Source organism: Scardinius erythrophthalmus (assembly GCF_964197995.2).
Source record: "Scardinius erythrophthalmus genome assembly, chromosome: 10".
Classification (NCBI taxonomy): domain Eukaryota; kingdom Metazoa; phylum Chordata; class Actinopteri; order Cypriniformes; family Leuciscidae; genus Scardinius; species Scardinius erythrophthalmus.
Genome location: NC_138230.1, coordinates 41,607,602 through 41,619,595, shown reverse-complemented (window position 1 = coordinate 41,619,595; position 11,994 = coordinate 41,607,602). Strand labels below are relative to the sequence as shown.

The following is an 11,994-nucleotide window of genomic DNA, read 5'->3' as shown; positions in this document are numbered from 1 at the left end:
TCTATTTCATTATTTTGAAACAGAAAAGAATGTGTACATATATGTGTGTAATTTGTGTAGTACATATAAGATCACACCCTAACCCTATTGATGGGGAAAAATACCCTTGTACTAAGAACAAAGTTAACAGATAAAAAACTATCTTCATTATAAATCAATATTATAACTGAATCCAGTTTTATATTAGCTGTTCAAACACACAAAAAAAAGACATATGTGATGTCTGAAGAAATAATACACAAAAATTACCTTGATTTACAAAGTTTTGGCACTTCAGCACTGTTTGAAATCAGGGCACTAAAACCATGGTTATATCTTAGCCTATACAACCAATGTTCATTTAATAAAAAATAAAATATTGATTCAAAAAGAGTGGGTTGAACGGTTTATTTTTTTTTAAATCAACATATTTCTTATCAAACCATTTGAACTAAACATTACAATTTCACAATAGACAAACCAAATTGAAAAGACAATAGAAACTAGGCTACAAATCTTTACATGATAAACTGAAAAGTAGTTGAAAAATAGCAGAAAACAGTATTCAATTTACTGGAACATCAATCACTGTAGGCTATTGTTAAGCTAAAACCATATCACATCATGAAGTATCAGACTCATCAATTTATCTACGAGCCACAAGCTCCAGAAGAGTTGAGGCGATCTTGTCAAGACTGGTGGAGGTGCTCGCTTCTGGAGGTGGTGAGGATGATGGCTGGAACGGGTCGTACGGTTCATCGCCAGCTTGACTGTCATTCTGATGGGACCTGTGCTGTCCTCTCCCAAAATGCATCCTTGCTTCTTCTTTAAGAGAAGTTGGTGGGAAGTTACCAGGAGGCTTGCCAAAGCTCTCTGAAAACAATAATCAGGAAGAATCAAACAGGAGATCATGACGAATGAAGGCGCTATACAGGAAAAAAAAATTACTAGTTCAAAAAGTGGGGGGAAAATTCTTAGAAACACTGTAAATACTATAATCTGCTCCTCAGGAAGACTAGTTTGCCCTATGATAACTGGGTGTTAGTTTACCTTGAAAACCTCTCTCAACACCCGGAGGGCCTCTGCCCTCAAAATGCTCAAATGAACGGCTTCTTTCAGAATCCAAATTTCCAAAGCCTCTGTAATCGTCATCATAATATCTTGTCTCTTGAGTTCTTCTTGGAGCTTCTTCTCTGGAAGTTCTTGAATATTCTTCGTAATGTTGTTCCTTTTCCCTAGGATCATCATCATATGGTCTCCTCTCTGGAAGACCTTTAGGATTCTCTTGTAACCTTGACTTTTGAAATCCTCGGGGATCATCAGCGTACGGCCTTGCTTCTTGAAGACCACTGGGATAACCCTCAAATCGGTTTGGCTCCTTGTAATCATCTTCATAATATCTGGTCTCCCTATGACCCCTGGGGTCATCCTCACTTTGTCGGACCTCTCGAAAATCTCTAGGGTCATCACCATATTGTCTGGATTCTTGGAAACTTCTGGGATCGTTTTCATATTGTCTGATCTCTTGGAAACCCCTGTTTTCTGAATACATGCCATCTGGATCATCCCTTGGGTCTTTATATGCATCTCTGCGCTGCTCCGTCTGCTTTACCCCTCTGTGATCACTGACAGATTGTGAAGATGGGCCCTTTAGATGAAAGACAACACAAAGATAATTATTTAGACCAAATTAAATGAGAATGATTCTTAAAAGATAACACTGTGCTTACCCCAGCTGTTCCGGATTTTTTTGCTTGGAACTCTTTCAAAACTGTGCACAACTTTTCTTTAAGAAATCTGGCGTCATCCATATTTTCAATCTGGATGTCACTCTGTAATTTGAAAAGAATATGTTCAAATGAAAACTCCAGTCTATCAAGTAAATAATTGTTTTCATGTTGGTCAAATATTCTGCACTCACAAGTATGTCCAGAACGTTTTCATGTTTTGGATCAAGATGGGATACACTTCCAGGGTCCACAAATTGGTTATTGAATGACTGTATAGAGATGAACACAAAAAACAACAACATGAGCATTCCGACGAACACCAAGTACAATTACATACACAGTTAGAGCGAGTTTCAAGCTACAGTCTGTCAAAGGATATACAGTGTGACAAAATGTTTGGTTGAATATTTGAAATATACGTTTGCATGTACAAAGACAGTAGAAGCCAATTGTTGTATGATTAATATGTATACAGTACATGCTGGACAAGGACAAGCACAAGCTACAAATCACTATCTATTTCTGTCAAGGTGCAAAAAAGCACAATTTCACAAACAAAAAAGATCCATTGACTATCAATAGTGTAGTGGTGTATGAAGCACAGTTCACACAGAAGTCCCTTTCAAACCGAGCATCTTTCTGTTGGTCAACTTGACAAATTTACGTGAACCTGTTCCGAAATTCCCATTCACATAGATTCCTATTGAAACAACTGAAATTCGACCGTGAAAATTCACTGAATAGCAGTAAATATTACCACACCATTAGTCGGACTTCACAAAAGCAGACCTTTGTATACATATTTTAACAAGACAAAGTTATTGCTTTTTAGTCTAACTAAAATCAAACTTTAACTGCATGTAAATGCACTTTGAAACTTTGCCCGAAGTATCACCAAGGGGCTCTACACATGAACTCGAGCATTGAGAACATTGTTCGTGTACACAGAGTTTACTAAAAAGAAAGATTTTGAACAACTCACTGTGTTTCCGTCCGCCGGCATTTTGTCAGTCAAAAATAGTCAATCTCCGTAACAGGGAGGAGAGTAAAGATGGAAAGCTCCTAAAGCTTAGTTCAATATAAATTCACGGATAATTTGTTGTTGTGTCGTGAAAATCAATATTGACATTGTATTTGAAACAGGATCCTCATAAAAAAAGCAATACTAAAATTCAGAGTCAGTTCATTCACATTCAGAGATCGACTATTTTTGACTGTCAAAATACCGGCGGAACGGAAAATTCTTTCTTTTTAGTAAACTCTGTGTACACAAACAATGTTCTCAATGCTCGAGTTCATGTGTAGAGCCCCTGGTGATACTTCAAGCAAAGTTTCATGTTGTGTCGAACCTTCTTAGTGTTTTAAAAATAGCGATTTTTAATGCTATCATAGAAGTGCCCCAAGCACTCCCATTCAAACTTACAGTCAAACTTAAGTGTCGTTTCCATTCTAATTATGCTTTTAAACGAAAGTTTGCCTCGGGTAGATTTACAAAAAGACCCTAGGTTGCATTTTGGCGAGAGTTACCCTTTAAAACAAGTTTTCTTAAATTCTCAATATACTTGTTTTTGTGTGTAAACCCAAAGGTTTAGTGGCTTTGCAGTTTTACCGGAGGTGGATGTTTTGCTCTGAACTGTGCTCCTCTTGACTTCTCTTTTTGGATGTTTTTTTTGGAATGTCTAAAATAAGAATTGTAAAAAAACAAAACAAAATACAATCAAAGACAACCAATGCAAATGGGTGTAAAAATACTAATAATTGCATCAAATTTCATAACATTACGCAACAAAGTGTATGATTTTCTGAATGTGACTTTATGAAATGATCCAACAAGCTACCTCATATGTGCGAGTGCTATTTCCTCTGTGGTTGCATCAGAGAATCTGCTCTTCTTTTTCTTTTTAGCTGGAACAGCTTCCTGTGTATATGCTCTTGGATCTCTGGGCTCAAGCATGTGGGGGTAACCTTGCATCTCATTAGCTTTGTCCCAAGTCCCTCTGTGCAACTCTCTGACAGTCCCTCTTCTCTCCTCATCATGAAAACTTTTTCCATGCATTGGCATGGGATTTGTGGCAAGTTTTTCCTCTTCATAAGTTGCGTATCGCCTATATTCCATTGGCTCAGCCTGATATTCAGATTCTCCAGGGCGCTGGATTCGGAGGTCTTTGTCATTAAATCGGTTTCTTGGCATGCCTTCATTATAAACTTTCTCTTGGACATCTATAGACACAAGTCTATCACCTCTTGAGAACTGTCCTTGGCCAAGATGGTCTTCATAGTCTTCTCGAAGTCTCCTTGGACCCTGGTCTGCATAGGGCCTAGTATGCATTTCTCTTTCAGCTCTTTCAGTATAATTATCCCCTCGTAAGCCTCTTCCTCGAATGTCGGCTTCTTCATATGGTTGTTGATGTCGGTTTCCTTCTGGATAGGATTGCTGGTGGACTGCATCATCTGGATTAGGTCTATCATAATGGTCATACTTTTCGCCAGTATAATATGGTCCTCCCTGTTCTTCTAAGTACGTCTGTTTATGAATATTATCTTCTGCCAAAGGTGACTCCATAATAGAGTCTCGCCCATAGTAGGGTTGTTCATGAACACTGGACTGTAAATCTCTTCCTGTAAGGTACAAAATTTTGTTTACAATTTGACACAAACTGGAATTCTGTATAAAATTTAAAAAAAAAAGCAGCTGTGGTTTAAAAAGTCAAAATTTCACCTTGGAAATTTAGAAATTGGTCTCTTCTGAGTGGCTGAAATGAAATTACAGCTGAATAGTAATTCATATTTCTAGATGTTTAATGTAAACTATTAAAAATAATTCATTTTATAAGCAACGAAGATGTTAATACCACTGGCGTTCCCCATCCCTCCTGCTTTTCGACTACTGCAGCTTTCGCTCTGGCAACGAGACCTGGTTGTTTCTGTGCGCTGTCATGCCATGTCACCAAATCTGGCCTTTTCAGTTCCTGATAAGACAGATCTAATGTAACCCCTTTATTTTACTCTGAACAGAATAAGGGTAAAAGCAAAATGAGGAAAAATGCCACCATACCAAGTATTTTTGCCGGTGCTTGCGTCCAACGACATGGGCCACCATACTAAAAAGGTCCATATCAACGTTACACAATCGGCACTTGTATTTTAACACGCCTTTGCCATCATCAGTGACATGATCTGGGATCTGTCTCAGGGAGCCGAGACCTGAACAAAGAAAAGAGATAGAGGAAGCAGTTTAATTAAATTGTAAAATATGGAATAGTTCACCTAATAATAAACATTTCTCTAACCTCATTTCATATGATTGGTTTTCTTCAGCAGAATAATTTTGAAAAATGTCTCAGTATTTGTTTTTGACCATATAATGAAAGTCAATGGGAACCAAATTCCAGTGTTATTTTGGACCCCATTCACTTCCATTGTATGGATGAAAAGAGCTCCAAAACATTTTCCAAAATATCTTCTTTCGTGTTTTACAAAAGAAAGAAAACCATACAGAGTTGTAAAGACATGAGGTGAGAAAATGATGACTAAACTTTCATTATAGGGTGAACTATCCCTTTAAGACTCATCGTGATTTCAATGGTATCCTAACCATTAAAGTCATCTTACCAATAAAGTCATCTTACCAATAATGGGCTCATCAAGTTTCAGGTATTTCAAATAGTCTATGATATCTGTCCATTCCGGCAGTGGAGGTTGTCTCGGAATCTTTCCTATAAGGACAGAATAAGCTCATAAAACATGTTCATTTCAAAAGGTTACAAATATACAAAAAACATAGTCCTATGTCTGAAAGTTCATACAATTCTTCTACTGCAGCAGAATCTTCCAAGTAACACAAAATGTCTGAAATATGCCCACCCCGTTCAAAAAGGTGCATTTTCAAGCATTATGCTTTTTTATAAGCAGTTTGTACCAGAGGAACACAAATTTGAATGAAATTTGATGAAGATTGATGAAGATCCCTCCGAAATGTTGATGTTTGCTTCAAAATTGTTTCCATTTGACCTACTATCAAACAGTAAAAGAAAGTTCATTTTCATGAACACCATTTCTGGTTAAGTAGAAGCTGATTTAGACTCGAAGCCTCTTTTCAGGTAAAAAAAAAAAAAAATTCTTGTTATCCTTCTTACCAATATTTAAAGGACATTCCCATAGATTTCTGCTGAAACGTCACATTTCATGAAAATCCAGGGGAGGCCGTCTAATGTTCAGCAATCAAAAAAAACTGGTCTCAAATTGCTAAGTAATGCTGAAGCATTACTTAATTGTGCCATCCACTCAAGGATCCATATGGTATCTCAGATCTCTAGAATCTAAGAAGCTTTGGGCAACATCCTTCAACATCAAAGTCAGTAACTTCACAGAGAAGTCATGCTGAAAAGCATCTTTACGCAGTGCAAGAAACAGGTTTTGCACAGGTGTTGAGCTGGTACAACCGTTGTACTAGCTTTCTCACATCCCTATGGCAAAACAGTATTCCCAGGATTGAGATCAGTCTGAAAGATGCTGTAGAAATCCAAACTTATGCACCTGGGAATCTGTCCATACACTTAATATGTATGACATACTTGCTTCTCTAGTTCTCAATTTGGTAATCCCAGATATAAAGGGGACACTATGAAAGTGAAATAAAAAAGTAAGAAAATCTGCTGAGCACACTGAAAGCATTGTGCTATTTACAGTATGTATACTGTATTTTAGGGTGTGGGGAAATGTACAAATTCATCCCACATTGCACATTTAAATAAATATGGTGGGAAAAAAAATTACTGGATGGCATGAACAATGAGGCAAACCGATGAATTCATTGTTCAGATGTAGTTCTTATGTCACCATTGCAAAGTTGCTCTGTTTATTGAAAATTATTTATCTGTGCACATAATTGTTTTTTAAATGTGCATTTGTAATCTTTAAATAGAAAACCGGCCCCCTCACAGCGACATTGCACTGATGTACTTGTCGTCAGAGAAGAAAAGGCTGGCCAATAAGGCTGTCCAACAGCCAGACGAGTCTCAATCCTTCCCCTCCAGCAACATGTCACTCGCATGAAATGTTTGCAATTAGCAAACGACAACGGTCCAATCAATTCTTGATAGACAAACTCAAGTCCCGTCCTGCCCTACATTTTTTTCCTCATTCGAGAAGCCGTTTCACTAGGATATACATCGCAAATTCCGTTTCATGCCTTACACCTAAAGCCAAATAAAGTCACCCGTGTCCCCCCTACATTCCTGAAATAGAGTCACATCTTATTCTATTCCTGTTTCTTGAAAATCCCATGGTTTCACTACATCCATAAAAATCCACGTATGCATTTCTCATCTCAGTTCTGTGTGATTCCAACAGGATTCTGTTTCTTCTTATTCTTCAAATCCACAGCTGACTGCCAACAAAACTATATCAGCTAGGTCTTCATATTACTTCAGAAAAAATAAAAACATTTCTTGTGATGATTCCTATCATCAGTGGTGAATCCTGTGAGTTTGACGACCATATATTTTGATGGCAGAAGGAGATCTTCCTCAATGGAAACCCTACCTGACCTATGGAATGATACCTGACAATTTGAATACTTACAAACTCCTTGAGATTTCTGTTGAATTTCCTGATAGGATACAGAATTGTGCTTCTAAGCACATTAAAATGTCAATATATCCTCAAAAACAATTACAAATAAATTAAATTCACTTTGGGTGTGTTCACACTTGTAGTTCAGTTTCTGGTGCCTCCAAAAAAGAAAGCTATACATTTAGTCCTGGTTCGCTTTGCGTTCACACTGTCATTTTTAACACTGGACTTAAAGCTATAAAACAAAAGGCATAAGGATAAGGTCTGATTGGATTGGACAGCTTTTATGACAAGGAGACGTGGATCCAATGCCTGTACTGAACTGTAATGGACAACATCGTGACTATGACGAGAAGAACCAAGTATGCTTGAGCATTCTGTCCTTTTTAGGGTCGCATCTTGTGAAATTACATCCAGTTTTTGGATCTTTTAGATGTGTTTGGTCCATGTTGTGTTCATATTTGAGTTGAACTGCACCTGATAATGTGGTTCACGGTCCGCCTGTTTGGTGGCACCAGGTTTCAGATGGCAGCGTTCACATTTATTTAAATGAACCGCACTAACAGAGTTAGTTGTAATCAAACCAAACCTGCCAAGTGCCAAGTGTGAAAACACCCTTAGTATAATCTTATTACACTGATTCCAACTCTGTCTGAACAAAACGTGATTTTTTACTGCACACAATAGGGAAACTATAAGCAAAAAAAGATTCTATCACAAAGTTGTGATTTTTACTACTTACCCTGTGAAGCATAGGACTCCTCTTTCTTTGAAGAGATAAACAGTGGAGGAAAAACAGGGACAGATGATTATACGTTTTACTTATGATCACTTCATAGGAGTTACTTGCAATACTGAAATAAAGTAAACAAAAGTTAATAATGACAAAGCAACAAAGAGTGTTGAGATAGTTGATGGTCCAGACCCCAAAAGGGGGAGACCTTCTTTCATCACTGGGCTCTTGATTAAGGCACTTAACCCCAGGAGCTCTATGGGACCAGTATTGTGCATCACTCTGAAGAAAAGGTTAAGGTTGAAGAATCAAAAGTATGGACATCATAATGTGTGTGGCATAAGGAATCCAAATTTTCCAGAAGCAATCCACAAGGTTGGGTTTCACTTATTCATGCGATGAAATAATTAGGAATTTCACAAAGTTGAAGAGTAATGTGCCACAAAAGTGTAAAAGCACAAGAGTTCTGAACAGTCCAGTGAGAATGCACTTAATACAAGTCATTCAAAGACTGGAAAAAAACATGAAAGTGTGTCCTTGGATGTATGCGATATTTATTCAGGCAGAACCTGTGTTATTTAATAAAAAAATGAAATTTCTAAGTGAAATAACAGAGTAAATTTTTGGATTACCTACAATCCAGTAGGTAAAATTCTTTCTGTTCAGAACCCAAAGAATCGATAGTGACAGCATGTGGAAGTTATAACATACAGAAAAGAAATTATGCTGGAAGAATTTATGGTCAGAATTTCCATTTGTAGTAAGTAAGTTCCAAAAGTAGTAAGTATTAGTACTATAGTACTATTTCCCAGGCACAAATAAAATGTATTTGTGCTCGAAGATTGCTTGTTGCTACAAATTGCCTCAAACAAAACCTTTGAGTAACTTTCAAATATTAAAATTTGTCACGAATGTCACAAACTTTGGAAAAATAAAGCAACAAGTTCTTCCTTGTGAACATTCTTTGCTGCAACCTGTGCAGTCTGACTCTCGCATCGCGGCCGGTCAAACAGACTGGAACTCGCAGATTTTCATAACTCTTGCCATTTTAGTATGCAACATGCATCCAATGGTCATTAAGCAGTCTTGAAAAGAAGCACGTCATCACCAACAACCGCACTGGCCGTCGTCTGACAAACTACAGCACAATTTTGTGCCGATGAATACTATTTGAAGTAGTTTGAGGATGCCCTCAGACTACAAGAATAAACAAATGTTTTAGTGCTCCTGAATCTTCTCAAACATACAGAAGTGTACAAGAATATATTGTTTCAAGCAGCACCATCCATTCAGGAGACTGAAGATCCACGTGATCGAAACCCTTGTTAAAGCAGAAAGATAAACATATAAAATGGTAGAGTGTATTTGGTCTTCAAATTGTTATGTAACTGGCATCTCAGTGTCTCAGGATGTTTTCACACTTGAATCCTTTTTAAAAGAAGCAGAAGTGGACCAAGAAAGTGTCCTTGAAAGAGGACGCTGGGGTCTCTGACGTCTTTGTGGTCATACTGTTGCTTATAGTAAAGATATAGAAATGTCATCGAACAAACTAGCAAAATAGTCCAGTGTCCACACAACTCATCCTAATCTGCTTTAAAGAAGAATGAGTAGTTTTTGGGACTGGTAAAGCAATGCAGAATAACCCATATACAAGGTCATAAACCTGTAAACAGTTAGCCCAGAAATCTAGACGCACCCTAGCGGCAGCAAATTTTATTTTGCAGCCAGTGTCGTCTAGCAACTCTCCGTTGGCTTGCGAGCTGGAAAAACCAAACTCTAGTCAGGCCTATCACATCGTGTATAGAGTCGGTGGGCGGGCTTAACATAATGACGGCAGAGTTGTGACGGTTCCGTGTGAACTCCCTGCTACTTGAAAACAAAGAAGATGGCCGAACAGCGGTCTTTCGAATCGGCTTTGGCCATGACTCTGGAAGACTTGGAGTTAAGCTTTTCTTTGAGAAAAGAACAAAGAACGGCACTGAAGTCATTCTTGAAAAAGGAAAATGTGTTCGGAGTTTTGCCGACTGGATACGGCAAAAGTTTAATCTATTAATCAACGCTCTGGTTGGTTGTAGCGCTATCCTATTGCATGCAGAGGGGATATGAAAGACAACCGTTTATCCCGCCCCTTGAATTGAGCCCTGCCAATGGTGTGTTCCCAGACCCAACATCTTGATGTGGGTCTGGTTTGTCAGACTAGTAAACAGTGTCCGAGACAAAGGAAATTAACAGGCAAAATGTTGTTCCCTGGTTGATCTCTAATCCTTAGAAGTCCTAAAGTTGAATGAAGCAGAAAAGTGAATAAAACAAAAAAAAAAACAATCAAGTATTATTGTATAAAACTACTTAAAAACATTATTAATAATACTTACATAAAAACAGAAATACTAGTGCTATGTAGCCTAAACACAAAATTTTACATTAAAATACAGAGAAAAAACAGCAGCCATTACTCCAGTCTTCAGTGTCACATGATCCTTAGGAAATCATTTTAAATATTCTAAATTTGGTGGTCAATTATTGATATTCCTTCAGACACTATACTAGATTTTCTCTCCTTACCTTCAAATGTTGCAGTGTAGTCACGTGGATTTTGTAATGTGTTTCGCCCCTTATTCTTTTATCGCAGATCTGAGGAACGAAAGTGATCAATATTACTTGTCTATAATCAAGTCACATCAATGCATTTACACAGAGTTATAATAAACAGGATGAACATTACTATCTGTTTTTGTGCACTACGGTCAAAATAAGACGGATTTACCATGCAATCAATGAAGGTGTTGGCCTGGTCATCGTCGTACACTGTCAGCAAATCAGACATCTCTGCAAACTAAAACAAGACACAATGTAGTTTTATAGGGAGCTATGCACATAATATGTTCTTAGACAGTCGTGCGAGATTAATACAGTGCAGAAAACATTACTCAATTTAGATGTATCACACATTTCATAGCACGTTTACGTAACGTTAATCAAAATTGCGACGCACCTACTGTAACGCCTCGCCCGTAAGAATTAGCGATCGATCAGCGAATTAGCGATCTGCGCTTTTAAATCACCCAACACAAACCTATTTCCTTGAACAGTGATATTAAAGTGATGTTACAAACAAAATTTAGTGAAATTCAATTTTTACGTTAGGCCACTTCTTTCATCCTTTGCTTCTTCCGTGGTGAAATTATATTTTCTGCGAAAACGTTTGTACCACCTAGTGGATGGGTGCGAATAGTTCGTAAAATAAATAAACAATAACAAAATAAACTAAGATAATTTTGTTGTTCCCAACCTGTATGACTTTTTTTCTTCTCCCGTGGAACATAAAATTCGATGTTATATCTAACTAACACTACACATAAGTTGTGTATAGAGTAAGTTAGGAACTGACAGCCTCATTCACAATAAAAAGCAAACAATGAAAGTGAATGGTGACTGAGACTCTTCTGTCTTATATATTCTTTTGTGTTCCACAGAACAAAAGTCATACAGGTATGGGACAAAACCGAGCTTGGAACAGTATTATGATGAAACCCAAAAATCAGGCTAGCTGAAGAATGCTACCCAATGCACGTAGAGTTTTACCCTATTTTTTACAGTCTATGGTTTTACCCAGCAGAGGTCGGTGTGATTCAATAAGTGTGGGCTTTATGACATTCGCCAGAGGCTATAGTGAAAATACAGTACAGTAAATCCACTGACAAACAGAAATATATCCCTCTCTGCCTCTCTTTTACAATTTAATGTAAAAGAAAGCCAAAAGATTGGGAGAATTATGAAAAACAGAGGAACTTGAAAATTAGGCTACTTATGTGTCTGCACTAATGCACACCAGGAAACCTTGTAACCTTCCTATGATCTAGGAAACTGTGCCCACCCACCTGTGATCTTTGAGTTAGATTTGACCTGCAATAAAAACACATAAAAAATGATTACAGGTCTAAAACCTCCAAGAGACCTCCTCTAGGGCTAAAATCAGGT

The 11,994-nt window shown here is 37.6% G+C and overlaps 1 protein-coding gene across 4 annotated transcripts; it reads right to left on the bottom strand.

Annotated features, from left to right (window-relative positions):
* Window positions 1-370: 370 nt before the first annotated feature.
* Window positions 371-11,228, bottom strand: LOC308697917 (uncharacterized protein). Of its 4 annotated transcripts, none has more exons than XM_081377608.1 (14): window positions 11,156-11,228; window positions 10,781-10,849; window positions 10,579-10,647; window positions 8,026-8,050; window positions 5,339-5,425; window positions 4,765-4,913; window positions 4,562-4,678; window positions 4,429-4,462; window positions 3,548-4,328; window positions 3,319-3,388; window positions 1,901-1,978; window positions 1,710-1,811; window positions 1,030-1,627; window positions 371-852 (listed from the first exon to the last, which is right to left on the bottom strand). In XM_081377608.1, exons 2-14 carry the CDS (start codon window positions 10,838-10,840, stop codon window positions 626-628), a joined length of 2,397 nt encoding a protein of 798 aa, XP_081233734.1. In that variant the 5' UTR covers window positions 10,841-10,849; window positions 11,156-11,228; the 3' UTR covers window positions 371-625. The 4 variants fall into 4 exon arrangements, with proteins under 4 accessions (XP_081233734.1, XP_081233733.1, XP_081233735.1 ...); XM_081377607.1 differs by having other exon boundaries at window positions 11,009-11,210; XM_081377609.1 differs by lacking the exon at window positions 8,026-8,050 and having other exon boundaries at window positions 11,009-11,228.
* Between the last annotated feature and the right edge of the window lie 766 nt (window positions 11,229-11,994).